At 37.9% G+C, this 21,573-nt stretch overlaps 1 protein-coding gene across 7 annotated transcripts in view; it reads left to right on the top strand.

Annotated features, from left to right (window-relative positions):
• large2 (LARGE xylosyl- and glucuronyltransferase 2) overlaps nt 1–15,357 on the top strand; it is a 104,831-nt gene extending 89,474 nt beyond the window's left edge. For all 7 annotated transcript variants that reach the window (XM_056766500.1, XM_056766501.1, XM_056766497.1 and 4 more), the window contains 14 exons: nt 3,819–4,006; nt 5,237–5,526; nt 5,651–5,733; nt 6,544–6,667; nt 9,166–9,337; nt 9,423–9,527; nt 10,240–10,352; nt 10,521–10,646; nt 10,964–11,119; nt 12,528–12,691; nt 13,174–13,452; nt 13,548–13,694; nt 13,774–13,969; nt 14,255–15,357. In XM_056766500.1, coding sequence (XP_056622478.1) covers nt 3,904–4,006; nt 5,237–5,526; nt 5,651–5,733; nt 6,544–6,667; nt 9,166–9,337; nt 9,423–9,527; nt 10,240–10,352; nt 10,521–10,646; nt 10,964–11,119; nt 12,528–12,691; nt 13,174–13,452; nt 13,548–13,694; nt 13,774–13,969; nt 14,255–14,452 — 2,256 coding nt within the window. In that variant the 5' untranslated portion in view covers nt 3,819–3,903 and the 3' untranslated portion in view covers nt 14,453–15,357. The remainder of the gene's footprint in view (nt 1–3,818; nt 4,007–5,236; nt 5,527–5,650; nt 5,734–6,543; nt 6,668–9,165; nt 9,338–9,422; nt 9,528–10,239; nt 10,353–10,520; nt 10,647–10,963; nt 11,120–12,527; nt 12,692–13,173; nt 13,453–13,547; nt 13,695–13,773; nt 13,970–14,254) is intronic.
• The last annotated feature ends 6,216 nt before the right edge of the window (nt 15,358–21,573 follow it).

The raw sequence follows: 21,573 nt of genomic DNA, 5'->3' as shown, positions 1-21,573 counted from the left end.
AAATATAACAGTTATTAAAAATGAGTCGTCCAAAACATTAGATGTTTTTTATCTAATACTGTCAAAGAAAGTTTCAGACATTAACACCCGTCATCGCTTCATCCCACCTTCCCCGTGCTACAGAAATTTCTAGAACTTTCTGACAGTGACAATTGGAATTTTTTTTATATGTGTAGTTTATTTAAAATACACGATATATCGTAAGTAATGATATAAGCCAAAAGTTACTTAAATGTACTTAATATTACCACAATAATGAGCACCACAGAATTGTACAAGAACTATAAAGGCAATGCGAAACAAACTTTTGTTAAACTGTGTCATGCAAACTCGTAAAACCTTACAAAAGTCATTTTTTATATGTTCATGTAATTATTTATTCAAAGATTTAAGAAAATCTTATTCTGTAGTCACAAAGACTGAAATGTCGATTATTGCTTAAACAGTGTGAGAACCTTTTAGACACAACATTACAAAAAATTGAATATGAAGTAGAATAACTACATGCTGCTTGTGTCGACATATCATGTCTTGTTAAAAATCTGTTGAATTATACACACAATATGAGTTTCAGTCATATTCAATCAGCTTGCCTTATGTTAAGTGAACTATTGGTTGTGATTCTGTTGCTTTAATGAGGGTGGGCAGGTGTAATTGGCAGAGGGCTTCTCTGAGGACGCCGGGTGTTGGCCGCAGTTGAAAGACATCCTTTAACTGCCAGGGGGCACGATGTGAAAACCTGACCATTTACAATTCTGACCAGCTGACCTTTAATGCTGGACGTGCACCACCAGGAGGTCTGTGATGTCTGAGGGTCCAGGAGAGGAGGAGAGAGGCAGAAAGATTTCAATGCAATTAGGTGTGCGGTCAGAGACAGCTATCGGATCGAATCTTCAGGTGCTTCACGCGCATAAAGCTAGAAAGAGCAGAAAATCGGTCTGTTTTTCAGAATGCACCTCTGTTTTTGAGGTGCGCACCTGCGTGAAATAATTCATATTTTACAGTTGAATTTGATCAGTTTATGCATTCTGTGGGAATCAAACATGTGATCTACAGTTTGAGATAAAATCTCAAGTAAAAACTACTAGAACAATTTATGTGCATTTGTGTTATATGCTTAATATTAATCCACAGTGTTCCCCAATCTGAAAATCTCAGTATTTATTTAAAAACATGTTTTTCAAGTTAATTTATTTTTTAAATTTCTTACATTGATTTGGTTTGCCTGGTTGGCTCCGGTGAGAGGTGCAGAAACTAAACGCGATGGACCCAGAAAGCATGTTTTTACATATTTTGCAAGCAACATAAAAACTGCATTTATTTATTACATTATAGTAGACAGTGTTAATGCCATTTCAGCTCCAGGTTGATCAGTCACATTGCATTTACGTCTCAGGGGATTGGTTAAAAAGCCATGAGCAAAACAACGCACACGTATTTCTTTTAAACAAATACATTCGGAAACAACGAGTGTCAGTTTATTGACCCATAGAGATTTGATGGATGATGATGTAGACAACAAAAGAATGAAGGAGCCGTGTTGCATCATGGGTCGATAATGAGTGACTGATTAATTCTGTTATCTACGACCGAGTCAGTCAGCAGATTTTTTCCAGTTAACCTCTTTGTATCTCTGTCAGTGTAGATTTTGTCTGTGTAATGAAGAGAATTTTGGTGAGGATGATGCTGTCGAGACTGCACTGCACATATATTCTCCTCTTCTGTGGGTTAATTGCTTGAGGTTACATTTCATAAGACCCATTAATGAAGGTCAGCAATTTGTCTCCAGATATGTGCTCTGTTTAGAGGGATGGAGGCATATAAACTGTGTTGCAACTTGTGATGTCTGACTTAGAACGTGTAGAGTCACATACTGTGCACGTTTATATTTTTGCTTTTTCACCAACAACCGCTGTGGCGAATGATTGTGTGTGGTAATAAGCAGTGGAGTGCTCAGAAAGGCCTTGAGTGAGTAAGAGAGCCACTCTTGAGCCCACATACAAGACAACAAACAAACAAACAAAGGCAAAGTCAGACGATGAAGGACATCATTTATCAAACAGAGATCCAGAGGTGGCCACAAAGGTACAATACAACTGAAAGAGACAAATAAAAACTGGAAAATATAAATAATCTACCACAATCACACTATCCACTATAGGCAAAAATATTTATATACAGACTATGCAGGCCAAATAAACGGGGTTAGATGAATTAAAATGTTGTTGTTATTTATTTACATGTTGATCCAAATGCAAATTTTTAATGTGTAAATTATTAAATTTACCTCACATTTATTCATTTGGCAGACGCTTTTATCCAAAGCTACTTACAAGTACAGAATTAGTTTACAGAATTATTTTATAATGAGATTTTTTTATTATTAGATACGTTTATGCTGTGGATAAAACCGACAAGCTTATGTTGCTAGAACAAATAACCAATTACAAGAAATTTCATTTTTAGTCAAGTGTTTTTAACAATTAAGTCTCATTACAGGATTTTGGGCATCAAAGACATGACCAACAAATGCAAAAATAGATCAAGAGTTTAATATCACTGTAAATTGCAGATTATATGATAGATTTTGAGATTCATAACTCATATTTTAATTTATAATATTTATGAATAATTGTAATATAATTTATACTGTAGTGATTTCTGTGGCTGATTTCCTAAACATTGGTTTCAATCTTTTGACAATATTAAAGCTATCAAGTTTATATTTTCATAGAACAGTCAATATCTAGTCTAAAAAGATTAAATCATAAAAAATGACTTCAGTTTTCACAGGCGGAGTTACATATTCTGCAGTTTCTCTACTTGTGATTAAACGGCCAACGTTTATTTTTATAATGGGCAATATTAGAAGTTTTGAAATTAGAATCAACCAAAAACATTGAATCAGCGGAAACCAGCACAATCGCTGTGTATGCAAAGCACTTGTTAAAGCAAAAATAAATTCGACCAGCGCCTCAAAACTTCCTCTCAAATCCCAGGGGCGAAGGTAATAATATCAAAAACGTCACACTCTCGCCTAAGCGTCTCTCATTTAGCTTTTTTCCTCGCCAGCATCCAATCTTGTTTCCTGCAGGCGTGTGTCTAATTATACGTAAGCGTGATTAATTAAGCTCATAATAAAACAAAGACGATTTTGTCTCTTTTACGCCCGCTCTCTTTTTCTCTCTCTCTTTTTGTGTGTTGTTAATCTGTGTCTGCTGTGGTGATGAAGAGCCTCCCACTGCTTACTCTTTAATTAAGAGCGCTGTAAACAACAATGGCTGTCGTGTAGCCTACGTCGCGTGAGTCCAGACGTGAACCTGTGAGGTAAAGTTAGCTTGTATGCGCAATGCGTACCATCCAGGAAAGTTGAGGCCGGGTTTGGTTTGATAATGCATTATTTCCCCCAGGAGGCATCTAATGCTCTTAATGCAAACACTATATTGCACAAACAGGGGAGACAACATTGGATCAATATTTATTACTGAACCCATATCTGCACTGTCCTGTCATGCAAATGCTTTTATTGGCTGTTTCAAATGGGTGTGTTTAGAAACCTGGTATCTCTGAGGTTTCAGTGATGTATTACTAGGCCCATTTGGACTGTGCAAAGCTTTTTAATAATGTTTGTCTCTTACTTTTTATCAAATTCGTTAAAGAGACCTTCTACACTGTTATAGATGAATTATCAACACAATCTCACTGGAATTTGGAGGTGGCTGATTCATATATGTATATATCATATTTTATCTGTACATTTTAAATTCATATGACAGAAAATGACCCGTCTCTCGCTTTCTGTCTATCTCATATTCCAGAAGAGAGGATGCTGCAGAAGACCAGTATCAGAGTGACCCCAACCTGATCGCTCCCCCCTTTCCCCGCCCAGTCCTCCACAATCCCATGATGCTCTGCCCGTGCCGAGGGAAGCTGAAGCTGCTGGTGGTTTCCCTGAGTTTCATCATCCTCTTCACCTGGGTCTACCTGCTCGTGGGGAACTCAGAAAGTGAGTGTCGATGGCCTTATCATCAGATCTTTAGATCTATAGAGAAAACAAGTTCTATGAGATGCACACCGGTCTGTTTTAGTTTGCTGATGAAAAATCTGTACAGACAAAGAGCTTTCCCCTTAAGCTCAGATGACATGGGTGTTGAGACTGTCAGTCAAAGCCTTATCTGGGGACACGTGTTAAAATCATCCTCTGATGGTTCAGTCATGCACACAATAACAGTGCTGATACAAACTGATCTGCTGTCAGATCAAAGCAAGCTAATTGGTATAGAAGCTGATTCTATCTCTCATATGTTCTGTGCTATTTCTCTATTTCTATCATATTTCCGCATACACACACATGCAACATATACAGCACATAGATTATCATCGCATAAACATCAGAATTCATGAGACTAGAGTTTAATAGATGACTTAAAAAAATCAAAATGAAAAATCAAAACTCGAAAGTTTGAAATGATTCACTTGGAAAGAGCTTTTCTAACTGTTTTGTTTTGTGATTGGCAAAAAAATGGCAAGCTGTTGCTTTTGTTGTGTTTTCAATGCCTGGGCTGTTAAAAAGACAGGTGTGATATCTCACAACATCTGTTTCAGTGATATCTGTCAAGTTGTGCGGTCAATTTATGCGTGGCATTAAAACAAATGCTCAAAGCAGCATTAACTTCAATTTAGGAAAACAAATGGGGTGTAATGTTGTTTTCCATTGTCAATAAAGTCTACTTTAATTGGAATCAAAATGACCAAGTAAAACCTAGAGCCAAATCTTAAGCCTCGCCAGTTTGATCCTTTTTTACTGCACCATCTTATTTCTGCGTGTGTGTATGTTTCAACGTATGCTAAACACCTCGCTCAATTTATCACTCCCTTAGTCCTATTAAAACAGTCTTACCGTCTTCGTGTAGTGAACGAAGACAATTTCAGACAGATTGTTTGGAGCTTTGCTTTATCAGGTTGAATAATCTTCACCTATTTCAATGAGCCAAAAGCTGAACAATACATCAAATGCATCCGATAAATTCAACGCCTGTTTCTTTGTTCTTCACTATCGCACCCAATTTTCTGCCGCTCTAATCATTGCAGCCGATATCACCGTGTATATTGAGATGTCTTAACCTACTGTCTCTCAACGAATTCACGCTGTGCTCCCTCTTCCCCTGCCTCTCATCCATCTATCTCTGGGGAGCAATCTGTCAAAATCACTCAAATGAAATGTGTTGTGCATCAGACGGGCGCTCCCTTCTCCTCTCGGCATGCCTGGTGGAATCCACGGAAGCTCGGCTGCTGGAACGGGACGTCCTGGCATCACGGGTTCGAGAGGTGGAGGAGGAGAACCGGCAGATCCGGTTACAGCTGAGCCAATCGCAGGGCCTGGCTGCCCAGCCTGCCGAGGGTAACTATGGCAACCAGCAGTGGGTGGCGTCGGCAGATACCGGTCCGGAGGATGTGGAAAACACGGCCGAGGAACGGGCCAATCACAGCGAGTGCTCTCGCTCACCCACCGCCGAGAAGTGTGAGGTGAGATGGCACATTAATATATATAAATCTGTTTAGAAGCTGTTAGACGGTATGAAGACAGTAAATGAGACCATGTCATTTATCTGTAGAAACATGTTTAATCTGAAACTCTGTTCACACACAGTTGATTCACGTGGCATGTGTGTGTGCGGGTCACAACGCCAGTCGAGATGTCGTCACTCTGGTCAAATCCATCCTGTTCCACAGGTGAGAGCCTATGAATTGATGGCTTTATGCTTTATATACAGCACTGGCCAAACGTTATGTACAATTTTGGAAAATTCAAATATCATATTATTATTAAAGATGTATTAAATAGTTTGTGTTCGTGTTGCATAGTTGTACTTAAAGTATAAACTGAAGATAAGCCTTAAGAAGAATTTAAAGAGGGTCGGCAAAAAATTACACAATATGCACAAAGCTTATTGAATCAGGAGAATGACTACAATATATTACTACATAAGAGGATAAACAGATATTAATAACAGACTGTAACTGTAGTAAATGTAGGTTTTATTTCCTGTCAGCTTTTTTCTATGCATTGTTTCAGTATATTTGAATGAAAGCCATATTCTCTTATATGCTGTTGTTTGCCTTTTTACGAACAAAGAAGGTCAAATAAATACATTTAAAGTTTATTATCTCACCATTTTTGGGGGAAATAATTAAAAGTAAATATTGTAAAAAAAATATGCCTGTTGTGTTATGATGGAACTGTTTTTATGAATTTAGATTTTGCTGTTTAGATGTTAATGCCCCTTTTTATATGACTGTACAAGTATAACCTGAAATTGTAAATCAGAAATACTGAACATTTCAAAATACTTTTAATGTTCTGAAGTTTGAACTTGAATTTACCTTTTGAAAATTTTGATAGTCGTAAACACCAATACATTAAGAGATATTTATTGCTTCATATTTAAAATATATTTAAAATACTTCTCTGGTGTGAACACAACATTGTGATTAATATTTTGGTCAATAGCATAAATTCAATAACAATTTCTCTTCTTCCAGGAGAAACCCCCTGCACTTTCATTTCATCACCGACACGGTGGCCAATCAGATCCTCAGCACTCTGTTCCAGTCGTGGATGGTGCCGTCCGTACAAGTCAGCTTCTATGATGCAGATGAACTCAAAGTAAGTACCTGCATCTTAAAGGTGTTTGAAATCAAGCGGCATCTAGCAGTGAGTCTGCGAATTGCAACCAAGGCTCACTCCTCCCCTCCCATTCAAAGCACTACGGTGGCTGACACCAGATGAAGTCGTCACGTTTTCACTTCTTTGTTGAATGAGTTAACGTATTTATGAACGGAGCTCTGTAGAGCAGTATGTCCATTTAGGTGTCCTGTAGAAACAACATGGCGACAACATGCAAGGGGACCCGTGGTGTAAGTAGATAGAAATAGCTCATTCTAATGTAATAGAAACATAACGCTTCATTATGTAAGACACCTCTGCACACATAGTTATGTGTATTAAATTGCATTTCTGTCAATAGATCGTCCAAAAAACACAGCCCCTTTTATGGGAAAACATAAGCAGAAACAGTTTTGAAATGATAATGGATGCAAACCTTTTCCGAGCACCAACAAAGGCGTGTCAGATGTGCGGATGGGTCGCAATGAAGGGGCAAAGGTCCCGTCAGGACAGCACTACGTATCGGTGACAGTGAAGACATCAAGGTTGTTTATACTCCGGCAACCTCAAGAGATTTGCTCTCTGAAAGCTCCTCTACGCTCCAAAGGAAACACAGAATTATTCATTTTCTGGTCATACATTTAAAGTGACAGTGCGGCTGTTTTTTTTAAGACTTGCCGTGTGAGAGCTGGCTTCACTGCGGCGTTGAATTATTCACTGTCTGTTTGTGGATTTTTTCTATGCAGCGCACGGCTGGCTGAAAGAGCGACGTGACTATCAAAGAGCGCGCCTCACACGCACACACATTCAAGGAGACATCGTTCGAGTTCACCCAAACTCAAGGACGCTCCCGTGAATGCGTACGCCCACTCGCATGCACAATAACAAAGATATGTTCTATCTCGTCCTGTTCGGCTCTCTCGTGAACCCCCCCTCCGCTTCGAGTTCATCTCTGATTGTCAGCTGTTTGGCTCAGAGCCTTCTCTAATCATGCAGATTTTACATCCTGCGTCTCTCCGCTGTGTACAGAGACCTCTTTGCTCTCCTGAGTATATGAAAGCTAAGCTGCAGGAAATCCAGCTTTTTTCAATCAAGCCCTCGCTCGCAGATTAATATTAAACCTGAGTTCAGGTCATTAAGGCTGAATGCTGAAAAGATAAGACGCACAATAAGAACTGTGAAGGGTTATATATTGGGAGCAGATGATTATACAACCACAGAATACAGAAGCAAACCGGGAACACGCAGTGAGTGTTTTGGGTTATGTGAATAGATGTCTCAGAGATGATTCTGTATACAGTGTAAGAGTAAGGTTACTGTAGGGAAATAGATTTTGAGCAGTGGTTATTGTAAACCTTCTAGATATACCTAACTTGTGCTCCGAGGTTGTTAGAGGATGATTTATGCTTATGTAAAAGCTGAACAAGTCACTGTGATATCATCTTTTGAACACTTTTTTTTGGTTTAAAAATCAGGTCATTTATTGGACGAATTCTTGGTGAAGAGCTAAACAAAACCTTGTAAAATAAACTCCTTAGCTCTATGTCACTGTGAACCTGTGTGGTTGTGTCAGTCTCTTGAAAACATGATTATGTGCTTAAAAACCAACTGAAGTGCCTTGAAAGCTTTGTTCGATGCATAAAACAGGAAATTAGGGCGGGACATATTGAGTCGGTTCTGCCCATAGCAAAGGCGGACGCTTGATTCTCCAAATTCTAGAAAGCTTTTGATTGGTCAGAAAAATGTAATGAGAAGCTGAAGTGCAGAATGATGTCATCAGAGGTTGACATAGTGTATTATTAGCCATCGCTGGTGCAAGGTGACTTGAGGTGTTAATAAGCATGTTCGTGATGTTATCGTGTCATACTTGCGTTTACTCACTAAAATGACTGTTTTTAAACATTTGCTCACGGCCCCATGTGGTTGATAAGTGCAATTGTCTGCTACTAGTGTCGTAAATAATATCGCTGTATAAGCTTCTCCGTTGGCAGCGCAATGCACAGTACATTTACATTCATGCATTCTGCAGACGGTTTTATCAAAAGTGACTTACTTTGCATTATCATATACATTTTGCGGAAATGGGCGATGTGTCCCGAAACACAGAACTTCCAGAGTTTGCTTGTAGCCGCTATGAGGCTTCTCAGATAGCAACAGAAGTAGAATTCATCCAGTTAAGAGTTGTTCTACCACTGAAATAATTTTAGAGACACTTGGGATATTCAGTTCTCAGCTGAAAAAATATATAACATTGGCCTAGTGGTTTTTGGGAATTTTACTCCAAAATTCTTACAAACTGTACCTTTAATTCACATGAATGCCCAGAGAAGCCGTTTTCGTTCACATTTTTACACAAAGTCGTACAGCTGTGTATTAAAGAAATTTTAGGAAAAATACATCTGTGACCGCATGGTCCCCAAAAAATGGACAGACTGTTCAGTGCTCTGTTACTAGTTTTTAAGAAATTTCTCTCTTTGTCTTTCTTCTGTGTGATGTAGTCGGAGGTGTCATGGATACCAAACAAACACTATTCAGGAATTTATGGCCTGATGAAGCTCACCCTCACCAAAGCTCTGCCATTCAACCTTTCAAAGGTCATCGTCCTCGATACGGACATCACCTTCGCCACCGACATCGCTGAACTGTGGGCCATCTTCCGCAAGTTCACAGGTGAGATTACTCATTCCCTCCTGAATCACCTGGAGAACGACAGATGTTCAATGATGTTGATGTAATGCTGATGTTGTGATTGCAGAGAAACAGGTGATTGGTTTGGTGGAGAATCAGAGTGATTGGTACCTCGGTAATCTGTGGAAAAATCATAAACCCTGGCCAGCGCTTGGTCGGGGGTTTAATACAGGTGAGATTACATTTGAGTCTGTGGCTCAGTAACTACTTTTGCTACAAAACACAAAGGTTACATTTATTTACTACAAGGGATGTCGAACGACAAATTGCGATTAATCGCATCCACCAGAATAAAAAATTTGTGTTTACATAATATATGTATTTGTTCTTTGCATATTATTTTGTCTTTATAAACTAATACACATCAACATTTTTAAAGATAATTAAATTATTAGAAAATATAAATAAATACATGTAAATGTTTGCTTCATATATATTCATGTTTGCGTATGTTTTTGTATTTATAAATACAAAATAATATGCACATGACACAGACATAGATTATAGTGTGTAAACACAAACTTTTATTCTGGATGTGATTAATCGAGTTTAATCGCTGGACAGCCCTATTAAAACCACATAAACAATTGTTCTGACCATGTCGTCTAAGTGATGTTTATCCTTATCCATTTAATGTAGTCTTGGTTGTTTTTACCTGAAGAAAATCTTTACCAAAACCATTTCTGCCAGGTGATAAAGAGAAACAAATTGGTAATAGTACAGTATATGAGCATTATAATATGGTTTGTTGCATTGAATCATTTGCATCATAACAGACCCGCAACCCAATTATGAGTCACAGCCACTGAGCTTATTCATAGTTATGTAAATATACGGAATGCCGTTGCATCAGACTCAACAGATGTTTTGTTTTCGGGCGTCAGGTGTGATTTTACTGTACCTTGAGAAACTGCGCAGGATTGGCTGGGAACAGATGTGGAGACTGACGGCGGAGCGAGAGCTAATGAGCATGCTGTCAACATCTCTGGCAGACCAGGTCCCTATTCTTCATCCAAAATATATGACAAAAGACACTTTAAAAACGAGTGTTATTTCTTAGCCGGTGTGAGATGTGATGAACAGTGATAAAATCTGACTGAACAATAGCTGAAGAATGTTGTATCATGCACAAAATTTATTCTGTTATTGTTTTATGCTTGCACAGGATATATTCAATGCATTCATTAAACAAAACCCAGTTCTGGTACATCAGCTTCCTTGCTTCTGGAATGTCCAGTTATCGGACCACACACGCTCTGAACAGTGTTACACTGAAGTATCCGACCTGAAGGTAACAATACACTAGAAACATTTTAGCTAAGTACAATAAACAATTATTTAGACATTTATACACACCTAGTGAAAAGGATTTGTGGGGCATTATGTCCATCAATGTGTCCAGCTTAAAGGGGGGATGGGTGATGCTTCCTCTGCTTTTGGCTTTGCTTTAATCATTTCTAAATTTATTGAGTGTGTTGTTGCAAATTGTATCTAATGCAAATGTTCACCCAACCTTCACATCCATTTCCTGTATAATTTCCACTTTAGTATGCAAATGATGTTTTTTTTAAGTTATTTACGCCTCCTTTTTATTACGTTCTCCCGCAGGTCATTCACTGGAACTCCCCCAAAAAGCTGCGAGTAAAAAACAAGCATGTGGAATTTTTCCGCAATCTTTACTTGACGTTTCTGGAATACGACGGGAATCTACTCCGGCGAGAGCTCTTCGGCTGTCCCAACCAGGCCAGCTCAGAGAGCACAGTGGTGAGAGAATTAGAATTTTAAAGTTTAACATAATTAATAATGCATATAGTCTGTTTAATATTTGACCAGTGTTTCTTTCTCCTTTATCTTAAATGTGACCTTTCACTGTGCGTGCATGTCTGTTTGTGTGTGCTTGTCTGTGTGTGCGTGTGTGCGCGTGCTTGTCTGTATGTCCTAGCGCGTCCGTGTGTCTATGTCTATGTGTGTTTGTATGTGTGCATACATTGTGTGTGTGAAGCGTTTGTATGTGGGTATGTCTGTCTTCAGGGTTTTACCTTTTTCTTGTTTTTACAGGTATATATATATATATATATATATATATATATATATACCCTGATTTACTTATAGTCAATATGTCTCATGTACCAATGTTTGTAACAATGAAAATTGTAAAATGCACTATATAAATAAAGTTGAGAATGTGCCTTACGGACAACATAAACTAAGGAATAAAGAGGATATTTGGAATAGGATTATTTTAATAATATGTCAAAATAATCTTTAATAGAACTAATTATATTGCTGCTTTTTGTATTATTATTAAGGGATTTTTATCCTGATTATCTTCTTGTTCTATCACATTAAGACAAGCAAGCTCAACACTGGCACTTTTTAGTGCTTTCCAATTAATTAATCGCAATTGTTTGATTAACAAATATATGAAATTTCTGTTGTGTATATCTATATGTATATATACAGTAAATGCACAAACATACATGTATATATATTTATAATACATGTTTCATAAATATATATATAAATGGATATTTAAATATAATTTATTTTATGTATAAATATTTATTACAAATATTTATGAAGTAAATACATGTATGTTTGTGTAATTATGTATACATATAAATATACAAGCCATGTATTATATAAACAGAAACCTATATATTGGTATCGTTTAATCAGGATTTGATAGAACTAGTCTTTGTATAATAAAGAGTACAAATAAATGGACTTTTAACAAAAGTTGTTAGTGGAAATATTATTGGTTGTGATAAGGATGCTTAAGAAACTAACAATCTTGTACTAAATAAGTCGTAAACAAATATTAATTGATAAATTAAAGTTATCGCTGCTGTCCTTCCAAAACCTTGGATGTCCAAATTCACCGTTTTTCAGGAAATGGAAAAACACCACGCTTTTTACATAATTAATTACTGTGTTGTCAATGTTGACATCACTTTTTATACTTTTTATTGGAAAAAAACACGAAATATGGAGAGGTCTCAGAAGGACAGCAGCGTTATGTTTTATGCAGTGAATCTTCATGTCTAGATGCAGCTCAGCCTTGAATTTAGGGAAGAAGTGTATCTTAAAATCTCAAAGTGCCCCATAACTAGAGTCTGCATAATGTTGTTTCACCAGAGTGATTCAGTGTTTCATGATTCATGTTTTCCAGCTTCAGCAAGCACTGGAGGAGTTAGATGAGGACGACCAGTGCTATGACTTCCGGAGGGAGCGGATCATGTTGCACAGGGTTCACCTGTACTTCCTGCAGTATGAATACACGCCTACAGACGACGGCACGGACGTCACGCTGGTCGCACAGCTCTCTATGGACAGGTGAGAATGACTTAACGTCTGTCTAAATTCAGATCTGCAGTCACCGATCATGCCAATGCAATTTAATTACAGAACTGTCACATCTAATGTTGGGTTTAATGGACCCTGTGGAGCACCGAGATTGAAATGAGCAGTGATTATTACAAGCACTGCAAATTCACAGCATCTTCTAAACATGTTTATATCTTATATTTAGACAGGAGCTACGTTTCCATCACTCTGGCGCATTTTTAAGTTTCGCATCAGAAATGAGTGATGGGAACGCCAAATTTCGAAAAATAAAAATCGTATAATTCGCAAAATACAGTATATCTATAAAATATGTTCACACATGTTTGCTGAAACAAGAACAGAACTGAAAGCATTAGACAAAAATGAAAATCAGATTGAAAAAACACTGAAAGGTTTCCCTGCCAGGTTTAAAAACTGGTAGGAATCAATAAGCATCTGTTTCACCAGAGATACTTTCTCTTTGTCCACAGACTGCAGATGCTGGAGGCCATCTGCAAACACTGGGAGGGCCCCATTAGTTTGGCCCTGTACATGTCTGATGCCGAGGCCCAGCAGTTCCTCCGCTACGCTCAGGCCTCTGAAGTGCTCAAAAACCGCAAGAATGTGGGTTATCATATTGTTTATAAGGAAGGCCAGTTCTACCCTGTCAATCTGGTACGCAATGTGGCTCTTCGCAAGGTCAACACACCGTACGTCTTTTTGACTGATGTAGACTTTCTGCCCATGTACGGCCTGTACGATTACCTCAGGTCAGAAAACGACTGATACTTTGAATAGCCTTAATCTGTGGATCTTAAAATAATTGTACTAATATTTTAAAGTATTTTATCTTTTTTGAGTGTAGAAAAAGTATTGTCCAACTGGATATGGCCAACACCAAGAAGGCCCTGGTTGTACCTGCCTTTGAGACTTTGAGATACCGCCTTTCCTTCCCCAAATCTAGAGCCGAGCTGCTGTCAATGCTGGACATGGGGACTCTCTACACCTTCAGGTACAGTAGAGATCTACAACATTCTAGGATTTTCACCATATAATTTAGCTGTTAATATAATTAGGGGTTTGTATTATAGGTATCATGTATGGACGAAGGGTCACGCCCCAACCAATTATGCCAAATGGAGGACAGCCACAACCCCATACAAAGTGGAGTGGGAAGCAGATTTTGAGCCGTATGTTGTTGTACGACGAGACTGTCCCGAGTATGATCAGAGATTTGTAGGCTTTGGCTGGAACAAAGTATCTCATATCATGGAGCTTGATGCTCAGGTAAGGTGTCTCAGATCAGTGGTTTTCAATCTTTTAGAACCACGGACCACCATGTATGATCATCCTTGTTTGGGATATTAAGACATATTTAAACACCCAAAGGATACATGGATTTTTTTTATTTGAGTACCTTATCATAATATCTTTTTCTTGCTATTTTAATATACAATTTAATCTACAAATGAGAAAACTCATTTATTTTGTTAAATTGGACACCAATTTGAAACCCCCTGTTTTAGATGATTTTAATTCTAATTTATCACTTATCTCTGTCTTCTTTCGCAGGAATATGATCTCATTGTGTTACCAAATGCCTTTATGATCCACATGCCACACGCGCCAAGCTTTGACATCTCAAAGTTCCGATCCAGTCCGAGTTATCGTTACTGCTTGACAACTCTAAAGGATGAGTTCCATCAAGACCTTTCTCGAAAGTACGGTTCAGCTGCTCTTAAGTACCTCACGGCGCAGAGGAACATCTGAAACCTGTTTCAAATGTACTTTAGCACACAGGAGAATGATTTGATCTAGTCCTTTGAGACTAAAGGCCAATGCTGCTCTGGTTAAGGAATTGGTGTCTAGAGTTAGGAACAAAGCTGCCGTCATACAGACCCATGCCTCTCTTGAGTACAGACTATAAAATCGGAGCTTTAATTTTTGTTTTGATTGCAATTCAGACAGCAGCAAACTCTGAAACCAATGACATCAGCACCACACCCACCTCAGACTGGTTAACACGAAACGGGGTGGTGAAAACTCGACCAAACATTTAGACGGCTTCAAAACAACGTAACAAAGGACATCGTTTTACGTCTGTGGAGCATTTGTAATGAGTCAATTGCTTTATAGTCTAAAGACAACGGTCATGATCAAGACCTTTTTTTGACAATCAGGGCTTTTTCTTCACCACAGATCTACAGCTAGTAGTCCATGTCTCTACGCAGCTTTGAAAACCTTCCTGTGGAATATTAACGGAGTGGAAATGAACTTGAAATGAATAAGCTTTCCAAATACTCTTCTGCTGGACTGAAGTGTGGGGAGGTCAACAAGACGAGAGGAACATTTAAGCCTTATAATTTTCTTGATATTTAAAATATTTAAAATATTTTTCTTTGTTTTTAATGCAGATGAAAAAAATTACGGAGGATGACTTACAGCCTATGTATGTTTTACACTATAAAAAAGAAAATCACAGTATTTTTTAATTTATCTACATTGATTCGCTTGTGATAAATACGGACTTTGAATGCTTGACACAGAGTATTTGTGTGTGGTCCTGGGGTCCTGAATGTTGTAAAGATGTTTCTGTTACGTTAAGAATGATCAGTCTTCTGATTATGTATAACTGCTGCATTTATATTTGACACATAAAATGGCGCATATTCTGACATGCTTAAACATCCAGAATCGTATACCATGACACTTCCCTATACACTGAATCCACTTCATTAAATCACTTTTTTTAAAGGTTTGCACGACATACTTTAACAGAAAAACAACATTATCAACCTAACACAAATGATTGTGTGCACATTTGCTTTGAGAGTCACTTGAGGGACCATTTTTAATGGATGTGAAACCTATATCATGTTCTGGTCTGCCTCCCAGATAATAATCAAATTTTCAATTCACTGTCAGTCACTTGGAAAGAATGTGTCTGAAATTTTTTTTAAACCTGGAGGTAATGTGATAGGTTGTACGATCCATTGCACCAATCACTGTCACAATGTTATTCCCCTTGTAAGTAACTCTCCTCGGGGTCATATTGAGTTCATCATCCTATGCCATTCATGCCCGGGCACTCCATCAGACTGTGCAGATTTACGGTAAATACCCGTGCCTTTGCTGTGTTGCGAAAACTGGATATTGATTGTACTACTGTACGCATCAGCGGGGCCTGGGAGAAATACAGGTACTCTATTTATTATTGTTGACTTAAATCAATCATATTTTTCTATGTAGGGGACAAAGTGCTTTAAATAAAATTTCCCTGTTTCTATAAACTGTCAAAGTTATTGTGTTTATTTTGCAAGGGTGGATGAGTCAGTCTCTGTGCTTTTCACTGAATGTTTCAGTCTAAGAGTTAGCTAGCTGATTCATATTTTGAGGAAAAGTCCAGGGTGAGATACGGAGATGAGGAGAGAAAATATAACCTAGCGTTTCTTTATGTTGCACAACATAACCTTTTTTTTCCATCTAACAAGCAAGTAAGGTTAAGGGTTCAGATCCCAACACATCTAATGCATTGCGCAAATAACAATCATATTACATGACCATAGATGCAAAGTTCATGTTTTAGTGGAAAAGTTGAGAAGTAGGCACTCTGTGTGCAATGACTACTCCAAATGACCTACTAAACCTTGTCAATTACTTCAGCATATACGTGTCCCTTGTGACAAGCGTTCTCACTCTCTAAAAGCGATAACAGGATACATTAGAACGCTGAGAGCAAAAGAGCTCTGAATGAATCAATTGAAACTAAAGCCTGCAAATGAATCCAGTGAGGAAGAAGGTCTTTATTAAGTTCAACACCCACGTACGGTCAGTTGCTGAAAAGGTAAGTGGTCAAGTTTTTATGCATATGCTCCAGGAGGCGCCCCTGAGGTTGACCTATTGTTTTCCATACGGTCACAGCGCAAGTTAATTCGAGAGAGCGAGGTAACCGGAGAGCCCTGAATGTGAGCGGAGGGCTATTTCCCGCACTGTGTGGGCTAATGCATGTGTAATTGCCTGAAGTGGCCCTTCATGACATCATGAATCAGAATCTACTGCACACAGCGAACGAGTTTAAAGCCGTGTTCTCAGCATTCATTCACTCCACCAAGCACCACATTACAGGGAAGGGCACGCGGGGAGCTCTGTTCACAGTGTGAGCGCCGAACATCACAACGTCTCGGCAACACAATCTAGGAAATGGACTGGCATCGGGAAATGTGTTCGCGCTTGAATAATTCATTAGATACAACAGACGGTGGCAAGTAATAGCTGTTTCTTGCTGATTCCAAGGCTTAGTCTCATCTGACTCTTGGTTATGTCTTTTACAATCACATGCTTCTTAGTCTCGGCGTTAGATAGTTTGAGAATAGACCTCCCACAGTCGGTTCGGTGTCTGCTTGATATTGTTCGGTTAACAACGTTCTTCAAGATTTCTTCTTTTGGGTTCTACTAGAAATCATACAGGTTTGGAATCACGTGAGAGTGAGTAAATGATGAAAGACTTCAGATGAGAAGAAAGACATTTTGAGGTGAACTATTCCTTTTAATGACGCTTTGGCTGGTAAGTGGGTGGATCTTGCCTACAATAAGCTTCATTCAAATGTCTGACTAAGCATGAATACATGTTCTCTTTCATTACGGTGTTTCATGAATTGAATCGCAACTCTAAATATGAATGTGCTGATTTCATAAGGGAAATAATAAGAAATTGTTGCTTACTTTCCTGTTTCACAATTGACAGACCGAGCGTGCAATTTCCCATTAGTAACTGCTTTTACATAATTTTCTCTCGCTTTTCCCTTCGTAATAAAATGAAAATTTCTATGAGCATTTATGCGTGATGAATCTAGACTACCTCTTGCAATTCCATCATCGTTATGGGGAAATGTTTGGGTTTAACCTAAACAGACACAGAGAATATTTGCGAAGTAACAGAGATGGAACTTCTCATTAATGGTGTCACCACCTGAATTGATGACCTCCTGTAGTAGGACTCCAAAGGAAACAATTTCTTCACAAAGCTAAATGAAGTCTCTCACAGATCGATGCCAATCGCCCATTTCTCCTTTTTTTGTCTCTATAGCCGATGACAGAAGTCAAAACACTCCATTTATCTCTAGTTCAACACTGTTTCTGCTGTTGGAAACCTCCAAATATCTCCTCATATGGCTGCTGGATATTGAACACCTCATATCATCTTCACTAAAAAGGTGCTTGGTATCACTTTCTGTTGACGTTTAGCAGAGGGTCATGATTTACACCCTTGTTTCTGTTTCTAAATTGCCTATATTGGATGTTATTAGTTACTGTAATGAAATTACTTTTCCCTTAAAGTAAAAAAAGGATTAATCAAATTTATTCAGAAATTTTGTTACAGTTACTTATGATGTAATTGAACTAAATGCTGTGTAATATACTAAATAGTATTGAATATAAGTCTCACTTTAAAATGTATGCTTTAATGTATCCTTCTCACATTTGTATACTTTGGTCAGTTAATAAGAATAATTTATGTAGTTATTTATTATTCATTTGAATGAACGAAATAAGCCATTTCATGTCTATCCTTGAAACAATTCTAATCAAGTTTGATGTAGGATATAGAAAGTAATCAGTAACTAGTAAGTGATTACTTTTGTTTTTCAGAGTAACTTACCCAACACTGTTAAAGGGGGGATATGACACGGCTAAAGCGAATATTATGGTTTGTTTAGATGTAATGCAATATGTATACACAAATTAAGGTAAAATAACGCTGTATTTTCCACATACAGTGCATGTTTGTATCTCCTCTTTGCCCCGCCTCTTTGAAACGCACAGATTTTTTACAAAGTACCAGTGCGTAGTGATTGGTCGAATACTTTAAGTGTGTGATGGAAAGTAACGCCTCTTAGCATATTTGGAACATCAGGTTCAAAAGCAATTGTACTTACAGGTACGCCCACCTTACTTGTGTATACATTTAGGTGGTCTTAGTCAAATCATACTTGTGGGGGTGTGGTTAACACACTTAACACACAACAAAGACACAGAAAAACACGTATTCACGCCATATTACCCCATTTAGTAACATTCAGAAATTGAAGAAATATAATTTTAGTCTTCAGTGTCGGCAGATATCACTCTGAATTATGGATATCATTATTAGTAAGGAAAATTTGTGTCGGTGCATCTTTCGATTTCATAAATAAATGCATTTACTTCATCAGGCCTAATATTTTCCCACAAGTCTGAAAAAAAGGCGGAATGAACTGAACAAAAAAGCACAATAAAAGTAGTACAAAAATCATCTCAGAGGAATAACTTGTGTCCCCGGAAACACAGGGTTTTCTGATAAATCTTACTCGCTCCTCACCCGGCAAACTCTGAATGAAGACATGTGATGTAACGTATACTGCTCTCTGCAGTACTATCTCTCCTGAGGCCATGAAACCCCTGTCAGAGTAAACTCCTCATTTCCAGCCTCTCCTGAATGATGTCAGGCTTTCTCTTGTGGACAAAGGTATACAGATCAGGATGACAGAGGGATGAAAGCAATCATGCTTTGAAATCAAACATAAAATCAAAATTGGAATTTTGTGGCTTTTATCTATGCCTGCTAGTTTCAGGGCCATCCATATGCTAGTGTACCGTCAACATTCACTTTCAGCAGATATTCTGCATTTAAAATGTTCTGTTTTTCTCTTCCTAAAAAAAAACATGCCATGAATGTTGATTACTCATCTTGCACTCAAGGGCATTTACAAATTTTTGTCCAATAAAAAATTTGATTAGAATTTCTGCCCCTGCCACCTGCCAGATGCATGAGCAAGAAGCAAATCTTAGTTCACGATGTGACACTTAAAGCTATTAGATATTTAATAAAAAAGTGACAAACCCTTTGATATGAATAAAAGCGCATCTGGTGTACTGGCACAGATATCTGCAGGTAATTCTATCACCCCCCATGAGTACTCTGCTACTTTACTGCTACAGAAGTTTCATAGCCAGATTTTTTGATTTACAGCATAAATTTGCAGATTGTTCCAGCCAGGAATTTAGATGTGAAGAGTCCTGTGAGGGAGCACAATAATAGGTTATATAAGTAAAATAAAATAAAACAATATGCCCAGCAGTCTACACAAGTTGATGTACAGAAAGAAAACAAATATTGTAAATTTTTTGTAAACTAAGTAAAGAGAATTACTTTTCAAAAGTAATGATTATATTTCGTATACACACAAAAGGAAGATAATGTGCAAGATACAAAGGTCATTGATTTAATGTTGAATCAACACGTTCATGTAAAAGCGTTATTCTCACATTGTTAGTGGTTATTGAAGGTCATTAAAGTAAGCATCAATCATGTTTCTTTTTTCCATATTGTAATGTATATTTGAGTCAAACGGTTGTTGTAAAGAGGAGAGGTTAGTGGTGTTCATTTAATATTACGAGAGTACACGAATAGAAGAAATGATAAAAAATAAACAATAAATACAAAATAACCTGCATGGACAAATCATTCATTTTAATAAACACTGCAATATATCAAGATTTGATTTCATGGTGAATTTAACTGAAATTTTACAACATATTTTCGTTAGCTGGGTCCATTCTCTGTGCCACCAACAAACGTTTCCCAACAAACCTCACAAAGTGTTGCCAGAACAGTCTGAAACTGGCCCAGCAGTTATGCAAGAGCAAACATTAAGTACAACCACAAGCTTGCAAGTGTTGGTCGAGCATTCGCATCGCAGCCGAAAACTCGCCTACAGCATGTTTCTGGCCTCCGATTGATGTCCCGCTTCAACCAACTTGCTTCCTGTTCTGATTTTAAAGTGCGAACAATCTGCACAGACACTAAATGACAAACAATTTCTTGGCTGGAGAACTTAAACTTATACAGATCCTCTGAGAACATCCCGTGTACCTTCTCCAGAAATCTTTCCTGATGCGCCACAGGCCAAAACAACCTCGTGTCTCAGTGTCTTCTCTCCAAGTCCTTACTTTAAAGTGCACTAATTCATTTGTCTTGTGAACCGTAGTGTTAAGAGGCTGGCGGAGCAGGTGTCTGGCACAGACAGCGGTACAGACAATAAGAAGGTGGGGGCTTTTAATCTGCCTTTGGATTCGTCTTTACCCTGCGAGAGGCCGGCTGCTGCGGGAGATGAGATCATTACTATAATTAAACCCTCTGCAGCGTTTATCAAACAGCTTATTTGATTTGACAATGTGAGATGAGGCATTATGGGAGCACTAGTACACCAGCTTTTGATCAGACTGGCACGGTCTCTGCCAGCTGGAAATAAATATTTTCTCCTGTAATATAATTTGTCGGAGCGACAGGCGTCAGTCAGTTGGGTTTTGGGGAATGAAAAAGGGTTGATGGCTCACCCTGGAGGTGTTCCCTCAACACTTGTAAAGTTAAACAGTCTGTTTTCACAAACATGTGAATAGAATGTGCACAGAGACAAGTGTGTACAAAATGAAAGCGTCATTACCAGCACTGTAAAAAAACGGCAAAAAATAGTAAGATATATCAATTTGTAGGATCTGCTTAATTTCATTTTTTATTTTTCGTAAACTTACACTAAAAATGATTAAATCCTAGTTGTGTGGGGTGCCAAAAAATAAATAAAATGTACACCTTTTTCATCTTATTTTACGCCCATCATGTAAATTTGAAGTCTATTTCTGTAATTTGACATTTTTACAGCATTTCAAAAATACAGCAACATTCCGTTTTTTTTTTAAGGTTTGGTTTGGCTGGGAGATTTGAAGGCAAAGAATCTTTTTCCATTGACTCGTTTCTGTTGCACAAATAACATTACAGTAGAATCTTCAACAGTGATTTGTAAAATAAATCACATGACATTTACAGCTAAGTTGATTGGCTGATCAAAAGTTTG

The sequence above is a fragment of the Triplophysa dalaica genome, chromosome 14, assembly GCF_015846415.1.
Source record: "Triplophysa dalaica isolate WHDGS20190420 chromosome 14, ASM1584641v1, whole genome shotgun sequence".
NCBI classification, from domain to species: domain Eukaryota; kingdom Metazoa; phylum Chordata; class Actinopteri; order Cypriniformes; family Nemacheilidae; genus Triplophysa; species Triplophysa dalaica.
Note: the sequence above shows the minus strand (reverse complement) of the source record. Positions and strands in the feature narration are given on the sequence as shown.